Genomic DNA, 27113 nt, shown 5'->3' on the forward strand with positions numbered 1-27113 from the left:
TTTTTTTAATTTTTAGAATTATAGTTATATTTTTTAATTCAATTTTTCCGCTTTATATAATATATTAAATTTAAGTACTGTACATTTATTATATTGACGTAATTTAACTAACATTTTAACAGGTGTAATTTGTTTTACGTGTAAAGGATGCGATTATCGCTCCAAACCAAAATTGTCTTTATTGATCCTTACAAACGATCATAATTTTTATGACTTTTTAAACAGGAATAACAAAGATACTTTGTATAAATGTATAAAAATATGTATAATGAATATAAACGTGTTATAACGGCTCTACTGTTATTTTATTAAGTCATGAGCGTTTCTTTAGATATTATCGTCGTAATTAAATTTTTGTAAATGAATTATTTTAAATATTCAAAATTTATTTGAAAGAGCTAAGATTAAATTAAATTATNATATAAATACATTTATATTTTATTTTTAATTTATTTTTGTAAAATTATCTCAAACGAACTGTTTTTGCCTTTTTATATAGCCTATCAGATTTATTTTATGGGAGAAAATGCTTCTCAACAAGCGTACCTTTTTCATAAAACATTGGTAAATATTATTTGTGGAAATAATAAATATAAAAGTTACGAAAAATGTTTTCATTTGAAAAATTATTCATGTATCCAGATTTATTTTTATTTCAAACTATAGAGCAATATTTTATAACGCATACGCACGCACATAACATAAATAATTTAGCAGGTAATAATTATAAACTGATTATAAATTTATTAGCAATTAAAAATCTTTAATGACAAATTTTACTGTAATTTAAATGTTTCTAATAACCGATATAATTTATCTATAAATGTTTATTTGTTTTATGATAATATTTTATCCACGGCAGATATATATCTTTTAAATTGTAACTATTAATACAAGTTTGGCGATATATTGCTAACATTAAACTCGACACATTAAGTTTAATGGAAGTAAATATGTAATACATCAAAATATTCAATAATAGTTTGAATAATAATTTATAGATAAATAACTTATGCTATGTATATTCTATTATACATATGTTATGCTATTTTTTTATTTTTATATTCAAAAATTTTTATGTTTATCGAAATAAAACGAGAAAATGTATTATGTCGGAGAAAGACTTCATACATAAAATAAACATTATATTGACTGTGAATAAAATTTATATTATATTAAAGCTGTATTATAATAGAAGTGAGTCGATTGAGTTTATATGTGGTATATACTGTATGTACTATATCTTTTACACATAACATATTAATATACAGTTGTCCACAAAGTTGTCCAAAGTCCACTTTATATAAAATTTAAAATTAAATTATTCAATGGGATCGGTTATTTAGTTAAAAATTGAATTAAAAAATATAACTATAATTCAAAATTTTTTTTTTAATTTTTAGAATTATAGTTATATTTTTTAATTCAATTTTTCCGCTTTATATAATATATTAAATTTAAGTACTGTACATTTATTATATTGACGTAATTTAACTAACATTTTAACAGGTGTAATTTGTTTTACGTGTAAAGGATGCGATTATCGCTCCAAACCAAAATTGTCTTTATTGATCCTTACAAACGATCATAATTTTTATGACTTTTTAAACAGGAATAACAAAGATACTTTGTATAAATGTATAAAAATATGTATAATGAATATAAACGTGTTATAACGGCTCTACTGTTATTTTATTAAGTCATGAGCGTTTCTTTAGATATTATCGTCGTAATTAAATTTTTGTAAATGAATTATTTTAAATATTCAAAATTTATTTGAAAGAGCTAAGATTAAATTAAATTATATAATTTTATATAAAAATTTACTTTTTGTACGTTTCGCACAAGATATAGATAAACTTCTATGATATATTACTTCACAAACTAATGTAAGATTTAGAAAATTAATAACTTAAATGAAAAATAAAATAAAACATGGGCTTATTAAATAAAATTTAAAAACTTTTTTAATATTGAGGTATTATTTTAAAATGTATATTATATTAGTTAATAATTTTTTATTTAACATTAGAAGTTATTAGAATTTTGCATGTTATTATCAAATTATCAAATAGCTTACGTTAAAAGTAAAAATATAGTTTTAAAAACATGAAAAAAACGAATATGTAATTATATATAATCAATTACACTCATCTTTTTTACATACTAAATTAAATTACTTCAGTATAATCCTTTTTTCTTAACTTTTTCTATCTTTACGAAGTAATAATGTATAATTTCTGAGAAACTTCACACTGTTCTTTTAAAGAATACTATCTGTTTTCATAAAGTCACATTTAAATTTGTGAATTCGTTTTTGTTAAAGTCGAGAAAAGAATCTAACAATAGCTTACTTAAAGATCAATATACGCATTATATTAAAAAAGAAATTGATTTGAATGACATGAATGTTATCGTTTTGAATTTAATACTAAAATTTACATCAGTAGAAATTAACATATATCAGTAGTGTCTTAAAATTAATAAGGAAATCTCTCACTGCCATGCTTACAGGTGTGTCTGACATCTTGCTGTCCAAGGGAGTGCGCCGTCTACATAATATATAAAGCTTTACCTCTCCGTCCAGGCATCGCCACTTCGCACGAGTTAGTCAGCAAGTGCAGCATTTCTTACGCCTGTTGTGAGCAGCCTTGTTGAGTGGGTGAAAGAAAACTTTGGGTTTGGACTTTTAGGAAGACTTCTCTGTAAAAATTGTGACATGTGTCGAAATATCAAAATCAGAGCACTTTTGTTCTGTTTCGCCGTTGCATCCTGTTCCACTCTTCCTAAGGTGAGAATTTACTAATATAAACTTGCAATTTTCTACATTCTGGGTGGAAATTTTGTTATAGGTACTAAAACTTTACGTTTTATTATAAAGTTTATCAAACAAATAAACTAGAAAATTTTATCTTAAATGTTTAAAAAAATAAAATTTTCTATATATTTAAATAGCAAAAATTGATTTTATATACCTATAGATACTTTCAAGAACAATTTTTCATTAAGTTTGAGTAAACGATTTTTCTCGTTATGTTAAAAATTAAATGACATGCTGTCATTCTGTGTTTTATTTTTAGTAATCTAATTATTCTTATTTTAAATATGCTATTAAGAAGGCCCTATATTTAAAGACGTTAAATTTTGTAACTATATTCTTAAAATATTAAGTAATATCGATTCACAAAAGTTTCCAACTATCATTTACTTTAACAGAAAGGTATTATTAACCTTAAGCTAATTTTTTAAAACCGTATTAACGATTTTTATGTTATATACAAAAAGGTTTTATTGAGATAAAATATAATTTAGACCTTCGTTTTAATCTATTCAAAACTATTCAAGTTACAAAACAAAATTATTTATTGATTTCTTAATGTATCGATTATTATAGAATTTTTTAAATCTATATATTGGAAAGCAAGTTCCTTATAACTGTAAGAATCTTAATAATTTCTGAAACTAGTTTATTCGAGTGGCTGTCGTTTAGCGGTGACGGCAAATTTGCAAAGTATGCAATTTTCCAAAAGAGGATAAAACAAACATGAACAAATAAGCACAACAAGCACTTTAAAATGCCTTAGAGTATGTCAATGTATTAAATGTAAAAATTGTTTTTTTTTATATGATCTTGGATTATTATATTACTTTAATTAATCCTCTTTTGTTTTTTAAAAATGCTCTCATAGTTATTTAAAACTGTTAATATTTGTATTCATTTCTGAATTATTCAAAACAATTTTAAACATGAAATGCTATTCGAATCATTTCATAAATGCGAGTTGCTTGTTAGATGTTTAAATTTATCGATAACAGTAATAAATAAATGTAACGTAGTAGTATCATATAATATATATTATATATTATATATTATATCGTTTTAACTGAATAATTTTGAAAAAATAAAATTAATACTTGATTCACTTACTAAGTATGAGTCAAGAAGTTTCAAAATTATCGTAAAAATTTTACATCTTTAGTGTTAATGATATAGAATTAATATTTATACAAAATATTATATTCGCCTAAATTTATTGGTAAATTAAAAATATAAAGGTATAAAGTTCTCTTGATAAATCAATTTGTTAAAAATAATTGCTTTTAGTCATAACAGTCATGATAAATTATCATTAATAATCGAAAGTATAATAAAAAACTATTTCCTGTTTTTCTTCTATAATAAAATTACTTGCTCTTTTGCTAATGGTAACTTCTATTTTTAAAGTTAAACTTAATTAAGTTTATGAAAAGTTAATTTAGCATTAAACTTTTCGGCTTGTGATCTTAATTATTACAGGTCTATCATCTAAGAGTTTACTTTGAAGAAAACATAAAAGAGGAGTCTTTAAAATAGAAAAAATATAATATATATGATAGAAAACTTAATTTATGAACATTACTGTGTATAGATGTAAAATTACACTAACTTCTAATAATTTTCAATCTTAATATTTAAAATTATTTGATTTGAATCTAAAATACAAACTATCAATATTTATTTTTATTCAAATCTGTTTTATTTTTTATCTGTTAAATAAATTTTTTATCATAATAAGAATCGAAGAACTTTGCGAATAGATCCACTGCTCTATCAATAAAACTCAAACATTTAAATTAAATTTTAGGATTTGGTGTAGATAAATTTATGATTTGAATCGTTCACTTTAAAATATAATCGAAACCACCATCTATTAAATTTATACAAATATAACAATTTTTAAATAAAATTGAGGAAAAATCAATTTCGAAGAGAAAAACATTACATTTGTCATCTGCAGTTGACGTTTCTTTCATAATAGTTATTCGTAAGTGGAAAATGATATTTCATAAAAAAAAAAAGGAAACATTGATTGATTAATCATGTTGTACAAACAACTTTCGGAAATGATAGAACAGAAGGCCAATTAACGCCCACTATTTACTCTTTTCGATTTATACCTGAGTGAATTGTTTTAACAAGACGGGCACAATAAAGTTGTCCTGGAAACGTGAAGATCAAATGATATATAATAGCAGAAAATTTTGTTGTTAAAAATAAATATTGATCCTACCCAAAAAATACCGCAAAGATAATCTGAATAGTAATTAAACTGTTTTGCATTAAAAATAACCTCAAGAAATTTTTCAATTACATCCTTATAGTTTTATTTTTCAAGTAGCAAGAATATTTCTAAACTTCTGTTACTAAATCATAATAATATTTTTATCTGAACGTACAATTATAATAGTTCGATCTAAGTACAATAAATGAATGTAATTCAGATATTTTTATTGTTGCATTAAGATCTGAAAAAAACAAAATAATAATAACTAATTACTGTATGTAATGCTTCAAAAAGCAGATAAAATATTCGACATTTACGTATCTAAGTTTATTATTTTTTTTTGTTATTAGTTAAGTGGTAATTAGTGCGTATTACATTAAGTTAAAAAATTAAACGCTTCAAATTGACTGAAGTACTATGTTTTGGTAATTAAATATTTCAAAAATTAAATTATCTATTAGATGGTGAAAAAATTAGGCGGTGAAAAAAATGTATCTTTGTAGTTAAATTTCATATTAAAAATATGCCTTGGAGAAAATTTAAGAAATTTTTATTTATAATGTCAATTGGATTAAATGTAGTATTGAATTCTTAAAGTTTAACAAATACTGAAAAATTTAATTTTTATTTATGATTATTACATTTAAAACCCAAATTCTTAGCATTCAAATTTCCGTGTAATGTAAATAATTTGAATTAAATAAGAATGTTTAAAAATAGTTCATCATCATTAAAATGCTAATAGCAAGAATCGAAACACTCGTTGTCAGTATAAAGTATAATTTATAGTAATATAAATTAATGATTTCAATAACGATAAACCTTTTATTAGAATAAACACGTCTTTACAATTTATTAATTATTAATTCGACTATTCATTTTATTTTTTGTTCTTTTGTTAATTGATATTAAATAAATAATCGCTTTCTCTCTTTTGGTTCATCACCAATAAAATACGTCAGATAATTGCATTCGAATATTTAATATCAATGATTCGATTTTTTTATATATATTTGTATATTTCCATTTAATTAAAAACTTAAGAAAAATTGCTTTTTTTAAAGTTTTTAAATAGAAAATGTCGAAAATACTGTTTCTTATATAAATTTATCTTTTGATTCCATGTATCAGGTTACAGATCTCCTCGGATATTATTGTTATGTTTTTCAGTTTTTAGTAGGGATTTGCTATCGAGAAAAAGTTTGTAGCTGATAAACTAAACGAAACGAAAATATCGTTATTATGACGAGGAGAAAAACTTCTACGTCACGATACAAAGATATAGGTAATAGAAATTCATTAAAGATAGAAATAAAAAAAACTGTAGTAAAGTTACACCAATAATGAAGGTGAATTAATGTAGTTTCAATAAATAATAAACATAGAGATATTTAGAATATGAACCAAACATAAGCAATTAAATTTCGATTTGTGTTTCTTATTAAGCAAAAATCCTTTTATCTTAGATATTTATTATTTATTTGTTTTTTAAGTAGCGTTTTAAATATATAAAAACATAAACTGAAATAATAAATCCATGTTTCTATTTTTTAAATTATTAATGTTTTAAAGAATTAAAATGAAAAATTTTTATATAACTATTATCTTGTTAGTATTTTATATGATTATTTTAATAACCAGTATAAAATTTGAATGGAATTTATTTGGAAAACAAACAAAAATATTATCAAATATATTCAAAAATGTTTTAAAACATACATTTTTATATTTATTTTCACAAACTTTTAAAATAAAGGCAAAATTCAGTTTATTTTCCTATTTTTTATATTTTTAAAAACAAGAATTTTACAAAATAACTTTTCTTTGATTTAATATTTTGATATTTGTTGATGTTTCCGTAGTTGAGAAATTGGAGAATTTCAAAACGTTTACATTTTTTCTCATACAAAAAAAAAAAACTTGATGAGAAGTCTCAATAGCAACTAAGTATCAGTAATTCGATGTATAGCTTTTTGAAAACAGTTTGATAAAAATGTTTTTCGTATATCCCAATACGTTACACATCTAATGGTTTGCTTCTACTGTATTGGTGTGCTTTCACTTATATTGGTAGCGGCTTTATAGTTTACAGACACGAAAACTCTTTCTGAAAAGAAAACTTGCAAAAAGCGTTTGAAGCCCATTGCATTCTGCAATTCAATATGAATAAATTCTTACTGAACAGAACTTGTCATTTGTCGTGTTTACGAAACTGAATGCATTCTTTTTATTTTTTAAAATTATTCACTAAATATAAAGTATNCCCATCGAACCTCAACGATTCTTTGTGACATTAAAAATGAGTATCGCGTGAGTCTGGTTTGAGAGTGCCTCCCCACACACTTAAATCTCTAAATATATTTATTTAATATAGAAAAGAAATAAATTAATTTCCCGATAATGCGAGAGCGAGAGTTGACATACTTTGGCACATGTTATGACAACGTTCGAAGGTCTAAATGTGAGTCGTCTGTCTTTCTGTCCAACGGAGAAGTGATGATTAGGCTGAGAGCAGATGACGACTAAGGACACATTTTGGCGGCTGGCAGGTGATGAATGGTCGACAGTTGGTCGAAGTTTTGTACTGTACATTACTCTACATCTTAGGTTCACGCTGTTCTTCTTGATTCTACTTGCATTGTCGCAACCTCTTTCTCTCCTTTTTACGAGAAATTTTCATTTGGTGGTCACATCCTGAAATATTTCAAATTTTGAGAGTGATTTTTTTTCTTTTTCCCCTGCCTGTTTAGTTTTTGATTCTTACCATGTGTCATCGGCGTATGTCATCAATATGTTGTCTTACACGGAGCTATTGTTCCTTCTTGTGACAGATGTTCTAGGTAGTTTAAAGTCAAAATATAAATTATATAACTTGCAAATACTTTGGACCGTCCAAAACGATTAACTGAATTGCATATTTATCTATAGAAGGCATTGTGAAGTTATAATCAAGTTAATAATTTCGTAATAATTTTTATTTTAAGATATTTTATCATTACATAAATTTCTTTCGAATTTTTCGTTTAAAAACTGTAAATAACTCGATTAATTTATGTTATTTTCAAGGTAATTTTTTTAAATTATGGCTATTTTTACCTTTATTTAACATAAATAGTTAATTAATGAAACTAGCTTTACTACGAAGGTTCTTTAGGTAGAAAAAGACTGAAAAGAGCAGGTAGAAAAATTTAAAATTTATAAATATTGATAAAGAAACAATCAATTTTCAAACAGTTCTAGAAATAATTATTCTCGCTATTCAGACCTTTGAGAAAATATATTTAATAATTTAATTAATTTAAAATTTTATTACAAATTTCATTTTAACTTCAATCGAAATTCATTAAATGATGAAATAAATAATCGAAATTTGTGGCTGGATTTGATCATATTTCATGAAAGAAAAATTTTCCACGATTATAATTTTACATATGATAAATAAGAAGGATGAAATTTCTTGTAAAAAATTAATTATAAACATAAAAAACATTTGTATAAATCTTATAAAAAATTATTATGAGACGATATTTAATAGAAACAATCTATTTTAACTTATTTTTTAAGCTTTTTTATGGAGTAATTTAAGAATAATTGACTTTAAAAGTTTATTATTTTTGACAAACTTCAGAAAGTTTAACATAAAAATAAACTCTACATCCTATTTTCAAGATTAATTTCTCTCTTTATTAATAAGAAATCTGTAAGTCCTAATGCTTCTTTCGTGTATCAAAAATTAATTTATTCTCTGATATTGGATTTACACATTGAAAATTTTCTGTTTCGGAAATAAGTTTATTCCTTGCAACTTTAAAATAATTATATAAGGTAAGTTTAATCTTATTATCCTTTTCTTCAGTAAGTTACGAATGTTTATCATTTATTCTTATTTATTACATAAGACATTATAGTTATCTTTAATCAAATTATTTTTTCACGAGAAATGCTGTCTTGTTGCCAACAAATAACACAGATTGTAACGTAGATCTATATATTTCATGAACTCAGACTCTTTGTTTTCATATTTAAAAAGGAGTTTCTTTTATAAAAGCTATTCTTAATTTTTTTTACTGTGTTTATTAAATGAATAGTGTAAAAGCTGTAATATTCTCCCTAATGAATTTTGATAATAATTGCTAATTACATACAATTTAAGTTATGTGAGTTTTATCAGAATTTCTTAAAGCAGTGATGCCCTGGTCGAACATTAGATTCGTCATTTATAAATGATAGAAATAATTTTTGTTTGAACAAAAATTATTGGAATATACAAAAATATTTGTGGCCTGCTTACTTACAGTTTATGCGTAATTTGTCTCACCAGTTCAAAATTTTGGACACCAGTCTAACGTATTATTTTCAATTTGCCAGATAATATGTTCGAATTTCACTTTGGGCATAGATAATTGTTTGTTGAATTTGGATGAAATTTTTATTTAAAGAAGATAGTACTGTATCCATATAGTAGTCTACATATGGCATTTCTCCTAGTTAAATTAATAAGTATAAATATGAAAAATTTTTTATATATATATTTTTTCGGATTTTTATTACTTTAATTAATTTTGAAATTTCGTCAAAAATTTAACTTTTATAAATTTTATGTAATATATATAATAATAAATTTCTTTATCTATTTGTACGCTCTTAAATGCCGAAATAAAATTTATTTTCTCATCTTTCATCAATCTCATATAAATTTAATTTTATGATTATTATTTAATTTATTTAAACAACTCATATTATGGATTAGTTTTGTGATAACATATAGAAAACCTCACTTAGTGGACACCTTCCGGGTTTAGTTTCTGTCCACATAAGTCAGGTGGCCATCCAAATGGGTTCTGAAAAAATCGACATACAAAATTGTAATTAGAATAGGCCTACTGTACCGAATCCTGCTGAAAGTTTTATACAGATTTTCTAAACTCTTTCCGCCCTGTGGGCACTAAGAGCAAGCCCGATGATGAAGGACGAAGTTAGATATATCCGAACGGATCACTCCCGAAAAATTCCTGTTTTTTTTGACACGCCCACGTTCGAACCTAGATTGATTTATATTAAAACATGCAGTTATAGGGGAATTTCAGGAGTGGCCACAAAGCGAGGTTTTACTGTATTTATTTATTTATACAGTATATGCTCTGCTTAACGGTAGACAAAAATCCTAAAGTATTTATAGAATATTTTAAGATTTTATTACTTTCAAAGCATTAAAAAATGAGATAGGATCTCATTTAAATTCTATTTTATATCAGAAAATAGAAATAAATAATTTAAAATGTTAGTAGTAAATAATTCTAATAATATAATGGTTTTATTGAAAAACTGTTTTACTAAAATTCGGAAAACGTTTTTCCAATTTCTTGAAGTTTCTTTTGACTGTCCTTTCTGCATGTCAAGACTTGTAATTTAAATCTTATTTTGTTCCATTATCTAAATTAGCTATAATCTGTATAGTCTATGTAAAATTGAATTCACGTATGTCCGTCTTTCTGTCCGTTTGTTCGAGTATCACGTGAGAACGTCCTAATCCTTCTCAGGCTATAAAATATATTTATAGTAAATTTTAATGTAAAATTGCTTTTTGTAGAATCTATTATAAGTTTATTATAAGTATGTCTATATATTTTTTCCGTATACGTATACATTTTTATATGTGTGTATCTTATATTAGTATATTACTTTACTTAATATATCATTTTTCGAGCGAAGTGGATTCCTCGGTTAGTATTTATTAAAAATCTGATAAATTTACTCCAACATTAAACTAAGATTTTTTTTAAATTATTTTTTGTCTAGCACTTACTTATTTATATGTAGATTTTAAATATGATTTTATAAATATTATTTAGATTGTTAAAAATAAGTATTGCATATTCTCACTTAACAGCAATTGCAATTGCAGTTTCTAAATATGATATATACGTCATCGATGTTGACGTATATATCATATTTAGAAACTTATATTTTTCATTAATTAGAAAGAAGCGTTTTAATTTATTAGACTAGCTTGCGAAACTTTACATTACGAAGGTAATCAAAAATAAAACATTCATTCATTTTTCCATTACAACCTTGTTATCACAAAAGTAAGGACACATCATATTGAATTACATGTTATTATAAACAATAAAGTCATAGAATGCGATGCTATTACCTAGGTAATATGATGTAAAGAGACAAGTAATCTTTCTGATAAATCAGGTTAGCGAGGAGAAGAAAGGAGATGGTTTCTCGTCTGAAGATAAAAAAATTATATCAGAGATCGTTTCTGATAACCAATTATTGCTTAGTCGTAGTAAGCAAAACTTCTCTTGAAAAGAAAATTGTTTATTCTTTCATACTTGACATGATTGAAACTATTCGCCTAACTTGTACATAAAAGCAGATTGAACCATATTCTAAAGTACATAAAAATTTTTGACTGAAATTGAATTTCAAATTCTGTAAGTCGAACTGAAGAAGATGGATTTTTCCTTCTTTTGTTTCGTTTATTTTGTGATTTAAAGCTTGAGAAATCAAGTATGTAATGTAAACATTCAAAATTTTGTAGGATTGACGTTTAGAAATTTATCTATCGGAATCATTATATAGCTCTTTAAAAACTTCTTTTTATGAAAAAGTTTGAAAAATTAATTTTAGTAGAGAGAAAATTTACAAAAATAAATACATAAACATAAAATTCTTAACGGCGAATTTGATTTTTATAAAAAAAGGAATTTATTTTTTTCACCTCAATAGCTATAAAATTTACTTTTAATAAGCTGAATTTTCTCTAATTTTATAAGTAATATATGTCAACGAGTTAATTAGAAACAAGAATGTAATAAAAGCTGGATATAAAATTAATAAACAAAAGAGTATATCTAAACTCTTGCAAATTTAAAACTTATAATATATACATATAATAAACTTGATGAAGAAAATAAATTAGAATAAAACAATAGAAAAAATAACGTAGAATTTTCTTTTTCATTTAGCAGAATGAAATAAAGAGAAGATTAATAAGAGAAGCGAGCTACGATGATGGCATGACATTAAATTTTGATCAGTCAGGAAGTGAGTCAATTTTTGTTTATCCATAATTAAAAGTTATTGTTCCTTTTAAAATAAATTTATAATTTTTTTTATTTTTTGGAGAAAAATTAGTCTCCAATTTCATGTAAGTATTATAATTTTCTAAATGTAAGTTTATTGCACAAGTCACTATAAATAGTAGTCATTTATTTATTATATCAGATTTATATAATAATAATTCATTTAAGAAATAAGAAAATGATATAGAAATTATGTAAGAGTTTTTTCATATAATTAAAACCTGTTTATACGTATAACAATAAAGAAAACCCAAATGTGTAAAATATACAAAAGAATATACCAACTACATTAATAATCCTTTAAGAAGATTTAAAACTTTTAAAATGTGATATTTTTATGCTAATTTTAAAATATTGAAATTAAATTAAGATACATTTTTCATGAATTATTTTCATTAATAATGTTAAAAGAGTAAACATTTTACATCAAACTAAAAATAATATATATTATATATATACTCATTGGCAAAATAAAGTTACGCATCCTTAGATAGAATGGCACAAAACTCGGCACTAAGCTGTGTTAAGTATGTATATGATTACAGTCGTAGTCCGACTGTATGCCAGGCAATGATACCAGAATGTTTTAAATCGCTACCTCAGTACTGTACCTAATGAATAGGCTCTCACATGATCACTGCTCAGAATTAGGGCTGTGCCGTACTATGATGCAGAGATGCGGCCGCATCAGGCGGCATAAAAAACATTTAAGGGGCAGAATTTCAAAGACTTGCATCATACTTAGAAAATCTACCGCACGGCCCTGCTCAGAATTTCCAGTGTATCAGTTGTTTGGAATCTTCGAACGCTGGACTTGTACGACACAAAGACATTAAGCTTAGCTGACGCACTTTGATAAAGACCGCATTATTGGGCTAGGACAGGCAAGATAGCCATTTCGTCGAATTGCGCTTAATCTGTGCCGTTCTGATTTGACCATGAAGAGGTGTTGGTACAGAGACACATGAGGGCATGCACACAAATGATCATGTATGTGTGCTCTCACGTGTTATTCGTACTTGTCTCACGAGCAGCTGCAACGACGTCTTATCTGTCATCGAGAGACAGGTACAAGCATCGCTACAGAACCGTATCTCTTTCCGTACCATACGCAGATGACAGACAGCGTTACAGCGTTAAGAAAGGAATGGCTGGACTCGGAGGTATAGCCATTTAGACAATAAGAGGAGGGAAGAGTATAGCGTGGGGATGAGTAGATGAAGATTAGGGAAAGGGAGATAGGAAAGTGGAAAGGAAGCAACCATGGGAGGCCCATGAGGACGAGCATCGCATTGTTTAAAGAGATAACAAAATACAATTACAATCCAGGTACAATAAATGAGGTACTTAGTGATAAAATTCGCGACAAAATGTTTTACATGAAAAGAGTAATACAATAAACGTACAATGAACATTCAAATAATAGTAAACAGAGATAGGTGAGTCATAACTATTTACAGGGCTGGCCGTGGGCCAGAAAACGCAGATGACAGACAAATTTTTATACACGTCGATCGCTACGCCTTGTGTCATTAGCATCCCAACATTGTCGGCTTCGTTTGCATTAGAATTGTGATAGAGAAGCATGGACTGGCAGCATATCACAGACTGGCAGACTGGCAGCATATCACTTTTAGCGATGAATTTCTGTTCAATGTAAGAACGGACATCTGTGTTAGAGGGTGAAGGGAGGACTGCTGATGAGCGCTTAAATTCTGTTTTAATTGTTGAGCGGCGCACAGTTCACTGATGGAGTGCTGGGCTATTATCTCGTATGACAGCCGGTCACCCCTAGTGAGAAGGACATTAACGGCTTAGTAGTATGTTCAGGAAAACCTGTGCCCTCATATGTTGCCTTTCTTGACGAGGTAACTTGACAAACAGACATTTTCTGGCAAGATAATGCTCAGCCGCACACAGCTAGGATTTCACACGAATGTCTTCGTCATGAATATGACTTTTTATCAATAAGTGTATTGTATATATAAAGAATACATATTACATTTTTATGTAATATGTCTTCTTTTACGATGACATATTACATTTTTATGTAATATGTCATCGTAATTTACTTAAATTATTTAACGTTTTTATTATAGAACATTTATATTTAAATAAGTAATACCTTAAATGTGACAAATTTGTTAATAATTTTTAATAGAAAAAATAATTGTTTAAATATTTTTAATGAATTTCTTAAAGCACATTTAATAAAAATATTAAAAAATATTTAATAAAATTAGCATATAAATTAGAATTGAAAATGAAACATTAATTAAATCTACACATAGTTAAAGATTATTCATTATTTCAGTACATTATATAAACATTTTATATAAGAGAGAAAAGTAAATTAAATTACTTCACATAAAAGTTTTGAAGTTTCATTAAATTATTAACTTTCTCTGCCGTCGAAATTTTTAAATGAAATTAAAATATATTAATTTACAAAAATATATTATCCGAAAGAAAGTTTAATAAATAATTTATGAGTTCAAAATTGAATAAAATCGTAAACATCATGTAATATCTCTTTCGAGAAATAAGAATCGTTAATGGAAAACCATAAATATGTAAAAGAATGTTAGCTGATGCAGAACCAAGGAAAACAAATTAACTGATAAAAGGTTGTATTCTCGCTACTCTAATAGAAAAGTTATACAATAGTTTTATATTGTTATATAGATAGCCAGTTTTTGGTAATTTAAATTTCACAGATCGAATTCACATTCACCCGAATGCCATTTTACGTAAATAGTTTTAAAAACATTCGATATGATTATCTACAATCTGAAGTGAATTCCTCAATATCACAGATTTTAAACTTCTCAGTCTATGTATGTTATGGAAATATGAAGAAATTCTATTTTTAGAAATAAGGATAATATTGAAGTCATTATTTTTCGATATAATCTGTAAACATTAACGTTCACATTATTATTATTTTTAATGCATAAAATACAATTAATAGTGCATTTTAATTACGTTAGAAGTGAAAATGGCTTCATAAAAATTTTAATTAAGTGTGAATTTTTATGTTTTACATTGCATGATTAAATTAATTTGATTCATGCGTGTACAGTAGTTAATTTTTAATAGTTTGTTTATGACTTTTAAATAGTGTTTCAAAAGTAAAAAATACAGCCTGTTTTTAGAATAACTCTATTCTAAAATAAGCCAGATAATTCCAGAATAACTGAAATTTAAACGATAAATTTTAATAAAATGCAATTTAAATATGTAATCCTCTTTACTTGAAATTAAAAATAATTACAAACATTTATATACGCTAAAATATACAGTACCCATTTTAGCCCATAGGTTATTTAAATTAATTTTTTNGATTTTTGTTAATTTTCAATATTTATTTGCATAGTTTGTTACATAAAGGTTTTTTCAATTTATATGATGTTTCTTTGCAGACACACTAAGGTGACATATATCAACACTTGGCAACTTATTGACTATTTATTCAGTTGGTCAATAAGTTGCCAAGTGTTGATATATGTCACCTTAGTGTGTCTGCAAAGAAACAGCTTAATAACAACAACACGGTTTCATCAGAATCAAATGATATACAGTAAAGTATCATTAACGAGTTGCATTATCCCATTTTACAGATTTTGAACTCGTACGGATATCTTTTAAAATAAAAAAATGTCGCTCGTATAGAAAAATTGCTGTTATGAACTGACAAGACATATATAAATTATATCAAAAAATTTTTGAAGCATGAAAATTTTCAGATGAAACTAAACTTTAAAACTTTTTGAGCGATCGTAAAAATCCCGAAATCGATATCTTGTGTTCCAAGTATTATGATGTAATGTTGCAATTTATATTCATATCACTTAAAGGACATTTACTTAATGGTTAAAAGAATTTTCGACATCGTTTACGCTTAACAGAGTTTCTATATCAAAAAGGGGTGAAATTTCCGAAATCGTTAAATTTAATGCGGCAATTGTATGTTCATTCACAAATCTTTTAAACTAATCTTCCCCTCTGTTTTTAATAAATATCGAATAATAGTGATTTCCATCCGATACATTTACGTTTATATAATTATAAACTTATTTAGATTCAAAATTTATCTGTGATAACATATTTATCAATTCTATAAAGAAAATTATTTTTGATGATAGACTTATTTCTCGAGTATTGAAAAATTGCTCGATGATCGAATTTTCTTGTAATTTTCCATTGAAACTGCGAGTTTTTGCGGTGAGTATATAAGAACGCAGCCAGGTCGAGCGGTTGGCCCATCGAACCTCAACGATTCTTTGTGACATTAAAAATGAGTATCGCGTGAGTCTGGTTTGAGAGTGCCTCCCCACACACTTAAATCTCTAAATATATTTATTTAATATAGAAAAGAAATAAATTAATTTCCCGATAATGCGAGAGCGAGAGTTGACATACTTTGGCACATGTTATGACAACGTTCGAAGGTCTAAATGTGAGTCGTTTGTCTTTCTGTCCAACGGAGAAGTGATGATTAGGCTGAGAGCAGATGACGACTAAGGACACACTTTGGCGGCTGGCAGGTGATGAATGGTCGACAGTTGGTCGAAGTTTTGTACTGTACATTACTCTACATCTTAGGTTCACGCTGTTCTTCTTGATTCTACTTGCATTGTCGCAACCTCTTTCTCTCCTTTTTACGAGAAATTTTCATTTGGTGGTCACATCCTGAAATATTTCAAATTTTGAGAGTGATTTTTTTTCTTTTTCCCCTGCCTGTTTAGTTTTTGATTCTTACCATGTGTCATCGGCGTATGTCATCAATATGTTGTCTTACACGGAGCTATTGTTCCTTCTTGTGACAGATGTTCTAGGTAGTTTAAAGTCAAAATATAAATTATATAACTTGCAAATACTTTGGACCGTCCAAAACGATTAACTGAATTGCATATTTATCTATAGAAGGCATTGTGAAGTTATAATCAAGTTAATAATTTCGTAATAATTTTTATTTTAAGATATTTTATCATTACATAAATTTCTTTCGAATTTTTCGTTTAAAAACTGTAAATAACTCGATTAATTTATGTTATTTTCAAGGTAATTTTTTTAAATTATGGCTATTTTTACCTTTATTTAACATAAATAGTTAATTAATGAAACTAGCTTTACTACGAAGGTTCTTTAGGTAGAAAAAGACTGAAAAGAGCAGGTAGAAAAATTTAAAATTTATAAATATTGATAAAGAAACAATCAATTTTCAAACAGTTCTAGAAATAATTATTCTCGCTATTCAGACCTTTGAGAAAATATATTTAATAATTTAATTAATTTAAAATTTTATTACAAATTTCATTTTAACTTCAATCGAAATTCATTAAATGATGAAATAAATAATCGAAATTTGTGGCTGGATTTGATCATATTTCATGAAAGAAAAATTTTCCACGATTATAATTTTACATATGATAAATAAGAAGGATGAAATTTCTTGTAAAAAATTAATTATAAACATAAAAAACATTTGTATAAATCTTATAAAAAATTATTATGAGACGATATTTAATAGAAACAATCTATTTTAACTTATTTTTTAAGCTTTTTTATGGAGTAATTTAAGAATAATTGACTTTAAAAGTTTATTATTTTTGACAAACTTCAGAAAGTTTAACATAAAAATAAACTCTACATCCTATTTTCAAGATTAATTTCTCTCTTTATTAATAAGAAATCTGTAAGTCCTAATGCTTCTTTCGTGTATCAAAAATTAATTTATTCTCTGATATTGGATTTACACATTGAAAATTTTCTGTTTCGGAAATAAGTTTATTCCTTGCAACTTTAAAATAATTATATAAGGTAAGTTTAATCTTATTATCCTTTTCTTCAGTAAGTTACGAATGTTTATCATTTATTCTTATTTATTACATAAGACATTATAGTTATCTTTAATCAAATTATTTTTTCACGAGAAATGCTGTCTTGTTGCCAACAAATAACACAGATTGTAACGTAGATCTATATATTTCATGAACTCAGACTCTTTGTTTTCATATTTAAAAAGGAGTTTCTTTTATAAAAGCTATTCTTAATTTTTTTTACTGTGTTTATTAAATGAATAGTGTAAAAGCTGTAATATTCTCCCTAATGAATTTTGATAATAATTGCTAATTACATACAATTTAAGTTATGTGAGTTTTATCAGAATTTCTTAAAGCAGTGATGCCCTGGTCGAACATTAGATTCGTCATTTATAAATGATAGAAATAATTTTTGTTTGAACAAAAATTATTGGAATATACAAAAATATTTGTGGCCTGCTTACTTACAGTTTATGCGTAATTTGTCTCACCAGTTCAAAATTTTGGACACCAGTCTAACGTATTATTTTCAATTTGCCAGATAATATGTTCGAATTTCACTTTGGGCATAGATAATTGTTTGTTGAATTTGGATGAAATTTTTATTTAAAGAAGATAGTACTGTATCCATATAGTAGTCTACATATGGCATTTCTCCTAGTTAAATTAATAAGTATAAATATGAAAAATTTTTTATATATATATTTTTTCGGATTTTTATTACTTTAATTAATTTTGAAATTTCGTCAAAAATTTAACTTTTATAAATTTTATGTAATATATATAATAATAAATTTCTTTATCTATTTGTACGCTCTTAAATGCCGAAATAAAATTTATTTTCTCATCTTTCATCAATCTCATATAAATTTAATTTTATGATTATTATTTAATTTATTTAAACAACTCATATTATGGATTAGTTTTGTGATAACATATAGAAAACCTCACTTAGTGGACACCTTCCGGGTTTAGTTTCTGTCCACATAAGTCAGGTGGCCATCCAAATGGGTTCTGAAAAAATCGACATACAAAATTGTAATTAGAATAGGCCTACTGTACCGAATCCTGCTGAAAGTTTTATACAGATTTTCTAAACTCTTTCCGCCCTGTGGGCACTAAGAGCAAGCCCGATGATGAAGGACGAAGTTAGATATATCCGAACGGATCACTCCCGAAAAATTCCTGTTTTTTTTGACACGCCCACGTTCGAACCTAGATTGATTTATATTAAAACATGCAGTTATAGGGGAATTTCAGGAGTGGCCACAAAGCGAGGTTTTACTGTATTTATTTATTTATACAGTATATGCTCTGCTTAACGGTAGACAAAAATCCTAAAGTATTTATAGAATATTTTAAGATTTTATTACTTTCAAAGCATTAAAAAATGAGATAGGATCTCATTTAAATTCTATTTTATATCAGAAAATAGAAATAAATAATTTAAAATGTTAGTAGTAAATAATTCTAATAATATAATGGTTTTATTGAAAAACTGTTTTACTAAAATTCGGAAAACGTTTTTCCAATTTCTTGAAGTTTCTTTTGACTGTCCTTTCTGCATGTCAAGACTTGTAATTTAAATCTTATTTTGTTCCATTATCTAAATTAGCTATAATCTGTATAGTCTATGTAAAATTGAATTCACGTATGTCCGTCTTTCTGTCCGTTTGTTCGAGTATCACGTGAGAACGTCCTAATCCTTCTCAGGCTATAAAATATATTTATAGTAAATTTTAATGTAAAATTGCTTTTTGTAGAATCTATTATAAGTTTATTATAAGTATGTCTATATATTTTTTCCGTATACGTATACATTTTTATATGTGTGTATCTTATATTAGTATATTACTTTACTTAATATATCATTTTTCGAGCGAAGTGGATTCCTCGGTTAGTATTTATTAAAAATCTGATAAATTTACTCCAACATTAAACTAAGATTTTTTTTAAATTATTTTTTGTCTAGCACTTACTTATTTATATGTAGATTTTAAATATGATTTTATAAATATTATTTAGATTGTTAAAAATAAGTATTGCATATTCTCACTTAACAGCAATTGCAATTGCAGTTTCTAAATATGATATATACGTCATCGATGTTGACGTATATATCATATTTAGAAACTTATATTTTTCATTAATTAGAAAGAAGCGTTTTAATTTATTAGACTAGCTTGCGAAACTTTACATTACGAAGGTAATCAAAAATAAAACATTCATTCATTTTTCCATTACAACCTTGTTATCACAAAAGTAAGGACACATCATATTGAATTACATGTTATTATAAACAATAAAGTCATAGAATGCGATGCTATTACCTAGGTAATATGATGTAAAGAGACAAGTAATCTTTCTGATAAATCAGGTTAGCGAGGAGAAGAAAGGAGATGGTTTCTCGTCTGAAGATAAAAAAATTATATCAGAGATCGTTTCTGATAACCAATTATTGCTTAGTCGTAGTAAGCAAAACTTCTCTTGAAAAGAAAATTGTTTATTCTTTCATACTTGACATGATTGAAACTATTCGCCTAACTTGTACATAAAAGCAGATTGAACCATATTCTAAAGTACATAAAAATTTTTGACTGAAATTGAATTTCAAATTCTGTAAGTCGAACTGAAGAAGATGGATTTTTCCTTCTTTTGTTTCGTTTATTTTGTGATTTAAAGCTTGAGAAATCAAGTATGTAATGTAAACATTCAAAATTTTGTAGGATTGACGTTTAGAAATTTATCTATCGGAATCATTATATAGCTCTTTAAAAACTTCTTTTTATGAAAAAGTTTGAAAAATTAATTTTAGTAGAGAGAAAATTTACAAAAATAAATACATAAACATAAAATTCTTAACGGCGAATTTGATTTTTATAAAAAAAGGAATTTATTTTTTTCACCTCAATAGCTATAAAATTTACTTTTAATAAGCTGAATTTTCTCTAATTTTATAAGTAATATATGTCAACGAGTTAATTAGAAACAAGAATGTAATAAAAGCTGGATATAAAATTAATAAACAAAAGAGTATATCTAAACTCTTGCAAATTTAAAACTTATAATATATACATATAATAAACTTGATGAAGAAAATAAATTAGAATAAAACAATAGAAAAAATAACGTAGAATTTTCTTTTTCATTTAGCAGAATGAAATAAAGAGAAGATTAATAAGAGAAGCGAGCTACGATGATGGCATGACATTAAATTTTGATCAGTCAGGAAGTGAGTCAATTTTTGTTTATCCATAATTAAAAGTTATTGTTCCTTTTAAAATAAATTTATAATTTTTTTTATTTTTTGGAGAAAAATTAGTCTCCAATTTCATGTAAGTATTATAATTTTCTAAATGTAAGTTTATTGCACAAGTCACTATAAATAGTAGTCATTTATTTATTATATCAGATTTATATAATAATAATTCATTTAAGAAATAAGAAAATGATATAGAAATTATGTAAGAGTTTTTTCATATAATTAAAACCTGTTTATACGTATAACAATAAAGAAAACCCAAATGTGTAAAATATACAAAAGAATATACCAACTACATTAATAATCCTTTAAGAAGATTTAAAACTTTTAAAATGTGATATTTTTATGCTAATTTTAAAATATTGAAATTAAATTAAGATACATTTTTCATGAATTATTTTCATTAATAATGTTAAAAGAGTAAACATTTTACATCAAACTAAAAATAATATATATTATATATATACTCATTGGCAAAATAAAGTTACGCATCCTTAGATAGAATGGCACAAAACTCGGCACTAAGCTGTGTTAAGTATGTATATGATTACAGTCGTAGTCCGACTGTATGCCAGGCAATGATACCAGAATGTTTTAAATCGCTACCTCAGTACTGTACCTAATGAATAGGCTCTCACATGATCACTGCTCAGAATTAGGGCTGTGCCGTACTATGATGCAGAGATGCGGCCGCATCAGGCGGCATAAAAAACATTTAAGGGGCAGAATTTCAAAGACTTGCATCATACTTAGAAAATCTACCGCACGGCCCTGCTCAGAATTTCCAGTGTATCAGTTGTTTGGAATCTTCGAACGCTGGACTTGTACGACACAAAGACATTAAGCTTAGCTGACGCACTTTGATAAAGACCGCATTATTGGGCTAGGACAGGCAAGATAGCCATTTCGTCGAATTGCGCTTAATCTGTGCCGTTCTGATTTGACCATGAAGAGGTGTTGGTACAGAGACACATGAGGGCATGCACACAAATGATCATGTATGTGTGCTCTCACGTGTTATTCGTACTTGTCTCACGAGCAGCTGCAACGACGTCTTATCTGTCATCGAGAGACAGGTACAAGCATCGCTACAGAACCGTATCTCTTTCCGTACCATACGCAGATGACAGACAGCGTTACAGCGTTAAGAAAGGAATGGCTGGACTCGGAGGTATAGCCATTTAGACAATAAGAGGAGGGAAGAGTATAGCGTGGGGATGAGTAGATGAAGATTAGGGAAAGGGAGATAGGAAAGTGGAAAGGAAGCAACCATGGGAGGCCCATGAGGACGAGCATCGCATTGTTTAAAGAGATAACAAAATACAATTACAATCCAGGTACAATAAATGAGGTACTTAGTGATAAAATTCGCGACAAAATGTTTTACATGAAAAGAGTAATACAATAAACGTACAATGAACATTCAAATAATAGTAAACAGAGATAGGTGAGTCATAACTATTTACAGGGCTGGCCGTGGGCCAGAAAACGCAGATGACAGACAAATTTTTATACACGTCGATCGCTACGCCTTGTGTCATTAGCATCCCAACATTGTCGGCTTCGTTTGCATTAGAATTGTGATAGAGAAGCATGGACTGGCAGCATATCACAGACTGGCAGACTGGCAGCATATCACTTTTAGCGATGAATTTCTGTTCAATGTAAGAACGGACATCTGTGTTAGAGGGTGAAGGGAGGACTGCTGATGAGCGCTTAAATTCTGTTTTAATTGTTGAGCGGCGCACAGTTCACTGATGGAGTGCTGGGCTATTATCTCGTATGACAGCCGGTCACCCCTAGTGAGAAGGACATTAACGGCTTAGTAGTATGTTCAGGAAAACCTGTGCCCTCATATGTTGCCTTTCTTGACGAGGTAACTTGACAAACAGACATTTTCTGGCAAGATAATGCTCAGCCGCACACAGCTAGGATTTCACACGAATGTCTTCGTCATGAATATGACTTTTTATCAATAAGTGTATTGTATATATAAAGAATACATATTACATTTTTATGTAATATGTCTTCTTTTACGATGACATATTACATTTTTATGTAATATGTCATCGTAATTTACTTAAATTATTTAACGTTTTTATTATAGAACATTTATATTTAAATAAGTAATACCTTAAATGTGACAAATTTGTTAATAATTTTTAATAGAAAAAATAATTGTTTAAATATTTTTAATGAATTTCTTAAAGCACATTTAATAAAAATATTAAAAAATATTTAATAAAATTAGCATATAAATTAGAATTGAAAATGAAACATTAATTAAATCTACACATAGTTAAAGATTATTCATTATTTCAGTACATTATATAAACATTTTATATAAGAGAGAAAAGTAAATTAAATTACTTCACATAAAAGTTTTGAAGTTTCATTAAATTATTAACTTTCTCTGCCGTCGAAATTTTTAAATGAAATTAAAATATATTAATTTACAAAAATATATTATCCGAAAGAAAGTTTAATAAATAATTTATGAGTTCAAAATTGAATAAAATCGTAAACATCATGTAATATCTCTTTCGAGAAATAAGAATCGTTAATGGAAAACCATAAATATGTAAAAGAATGTTAGCTGATGCAGAACCAAGGAAAACAAATTAACTGATAAAAGGTTGTATTCTCGCTACTCTAATAGAAAAGTTATACAATAGTTTTATATTGTTATATAGATAGCCAGTTTTTGGTAATTTAAATTTCACAGATCGAATTCACATTCACCCGAATGCCATTTTACGTAAATAGTTTTAAAAACATTCGATATGATTATCTACAATCTGAAGTGAATTCCTCAATATCACAGATTTTAAACTTCTCAGTCTATGTATGTTATGGAAATATGAAGAAATTCTATTTTTAGAAATAAGGATAATATTGAAGTCATTATTTTTCGATATAATCTGTAAACATTAACGTTCACATTATTATTATTTTTAATGCATAAAATACAATTAATAGTGCATTTTAATTACGTTAGAAGTGAAAATGGCTTCATAAAAATTTTAATTAAGTGTGAATTTTTATGTTTTACATTGCATGATTAAATTAATTTGATTCATGCGTGTACAGTAGTTAATTTTTAATAGTTTGTTTATGACTTTTAAATAGTGTTTCAAAAGTAAAAAATACAGCCTGTTTTTAGAATAACTCTATTCTAAAATAAGCCAGATAATTCCAGAATAACTGAAATTTAAACGATAAATTTTAATAAAATGCAATTTAAATATGTAATCCTCTTTACTTGAAATTAAAAATAATTACAAACATTTATATACGCTAAAATATACAGTACCCATTTTAGCCCATAGGTTATTTAAATTAATTTTTTCGTTAATATTTAATTAAATAAGTATAGCAGCTATTTTAATTTATATAAATGTGATTCTTAAATTATTATTCATTTATACTTTTAAATAAAATTAAATCATTAACTAGTGTAGTGATAATTAAATAAGTACGGCAATTTATCTTTACAAAATTTATTTCTTAGCTGCATTAACGTAATTGTAGAATGCTGAATAGAATTAATGGAAGCGAAATATGCATTTGATAAGTGAATATAAATTATCTTGAAAGATGAAATTTCAATCCTTTACTAATGTTTTGTAAAATAACTTAATATATTCTATAATTCTACAGTTAAATTTTCTGTTAGTTTCATAATTTTAATAACTAAAAGTTTCTAAATTAAGTACAAATATCTTTTATTAATTATCTGCGATTATGAATTAATGACTGTTAATTTAACTAGATCGTAATTAATAAATTATTTAATTATTCCCAACATTTTAAAACTATAGTAGATTATAATTTAAAATATAATTAGTTTTCAAAGATTTAATGAAAGAAATCAAACTTTTAGTACAGTATAAAAGTGTTTTATTCGTCTCAGATCAACTGAATTTTCTGATTACACTAGCTTTTTTTAAATTATTTTTTAATAAAATAAAATTTTTATAAGAATTTTAATTGTTATACAGATATGGTATAATAATAATATTAAAAAATCTAAGGTGTTTTAATGAACGATGTAAATATTTTCATTTAAAAATTTCTTTATAAAATTATTTATTAACAATTGTTATATAACATAGCTCGACATTTCAGTATTGTTCATGTAAAGAAGTTTTTAGCAACTCTATCTGTGGCATTGAATTAAGTAGACATCAATAAAATTAAAATTCATTTACTTTCCTCTCTAAAAACACCTTTTCCCGTTTTTTAGAGCTTTTAAAAGGGAGCTTTATAATATTTTATATTCTAAAATATATTTAAAATATTTAATTCAGGATGTTCTTTTATTGAATTTAATCTTAATTAAATTTATATTCTAGCACTTTTTCTATTGTATCTAGCCGGAATTTTTGTATTTTTTGCTTTATTTTGCAATCTATTAAATGCAATTGTTCTATTAATATCTGAGTTGCATTTATTATATTGAAAATAGAAAAGAGAAATATAATGAAAATTTTAAACGCAATTCAGTATAACATAATATAGTGACTTTGATAGAATTTAAGTCAAAGATTTAAATTAACAGATTATTTAAATCTAACATTTATTAAATTGAAATTTGTTTAATATGTATATGTTTCAAGATATTTTCCTCGCATAAGTTTTTATTTAGGTCTGTTAATTTTTGAAGATAGTTTTTATTACTTGACACCTATAGAATAAGATGTCAAAAATTTGGTTAAACCTAATACGATTTTAAGGTATTATTTTCTCTGACTTTCAGATTTGATTTAATGAAATATATTTTTTTCCTATTAATTAATAAATTATCTCTTGGTGTAAAAGACCAAACAAAAAACAGAAAAAACAAAAATAGTTTTATTAGAAATCTATAGTTTAATTGAGTTTCGGAACCAAAAACGTAGCACATTATGCGTATCAGATACGCACCATTTATTTTTGTTCGATATTATAAATCGATGTTCACTTACATCGGTAATACGAGTAAACAATGATTGATTAATACGATAAATATTAACATTATCATACACGTTTTATCATACACAAGATTATTGCGAGAACTTCCTTGGAATGAACGACGACTAACAGCAAAATGACAACGTTTATTAGCCTGTGAGGCAGCTTTCTAAGTACCTGTAGATTCCATAAACTGCTGCATAATAACTATTAACACGTTAAATGTATTCTAAAACTTCATTAGTTTAATTATGTGCTCTATATATGTGTGTGTGACTTTTCGTTTTTATACTAAACAGACGAATGAAGAGTAACTTCAATTTCAAATTTCTATTTGTTAGAAATTTATAAATCATACACATAGCATCGCGTCTATATAACATTTAGTCCAACTTTATTATCATATTTTAAATACTCTTCCTTTTATCAGATAGTTTTCCAAAAATAACTTAAGTACTGTAGTAAATAATAATTAAATTTTAAAGGCATTTTTCTGTTATACAGTATTGTCAATTATAGCCTATATCTACGGTTGTAACATATAATCTATTTAGTATACAGGCATACCTCGACTTACGTCGTTTTCCTGGAACCAATTACCGACGTAAGGCGAGGTATACCTGTATATTATAAATCAATTATTATTATTTGTTTATTAACTAAATGATTGAATTTAAATAATTTAGTTAAGAAACAATTGATAAATAATTTTTAGTAACGAATTTTTTAAAACTAGTATTATTTTCTTGAATTAATGATAAATTTTCAATGAAAATATTAACATATCAAATATTAGCAAAGTTTTTACTATTAATTTCTAATGTTGATCGCTTTTCTAATAATGATTAATTTCATTGCATGTTTTCTTTATATTTTCACTCTTGCAAAACAATGGATTACTTCAACAGATTTTCTAACTTATTAGTTGATA

General features: G+C 26.0%; 1 protein-coding gene across 5 annotated transcripts in view; it reads left to right on the plus strand.

The window, feature by feature from the left end:
• Positions 1–27113, plus strand: part of LOC111622004 (corticotropin-releasing factor-binding protein-like) — a 66029-nt gene that overhangs the window by 18287 nt on the left and 20629 nt on the right. For 3 of the 5 annotated variants that reach the window (XM_023364301.1, XM_023364305.1, XM_023364303.1), the window contains exons 3-4: positions 2515–2791; positions 12026–12104. In XM_023364301.1, the coding sequence (XP_023220069.1) occupies positions 2720–2791; positions 12026–12104 (151 nt within the window). In that variant the 5' untranslated portion in view covers positions 2515–2719. Of the gene's footprint in view, positions 1–2514; positions 2792–12025; positions 12105–21122; positions 21200–27113 lie in introns of those variants that run through there. The other 2 variants (XM_023364304.1, XM_023364306.1) reach the window with 2 other exon arrangements.

This window comes from Centruroides sculpturatus, unplaced genomic scaffold (genome assembly GCF_000671375.1).
Source record: "Centruroides sculpturatus isolate CEXI.00-Female unplaced genomic scaffold, Cexi_2.0 scaffold268, whole genome shotgun sequence".
In the NCBI taxonomy this organism is placed as follows: Eukaryota; Metazoa; Arthropoda; class Arachnida; order Scorpiones; family Buthidae; genus Centruroides; species Centruroides sculpturatus.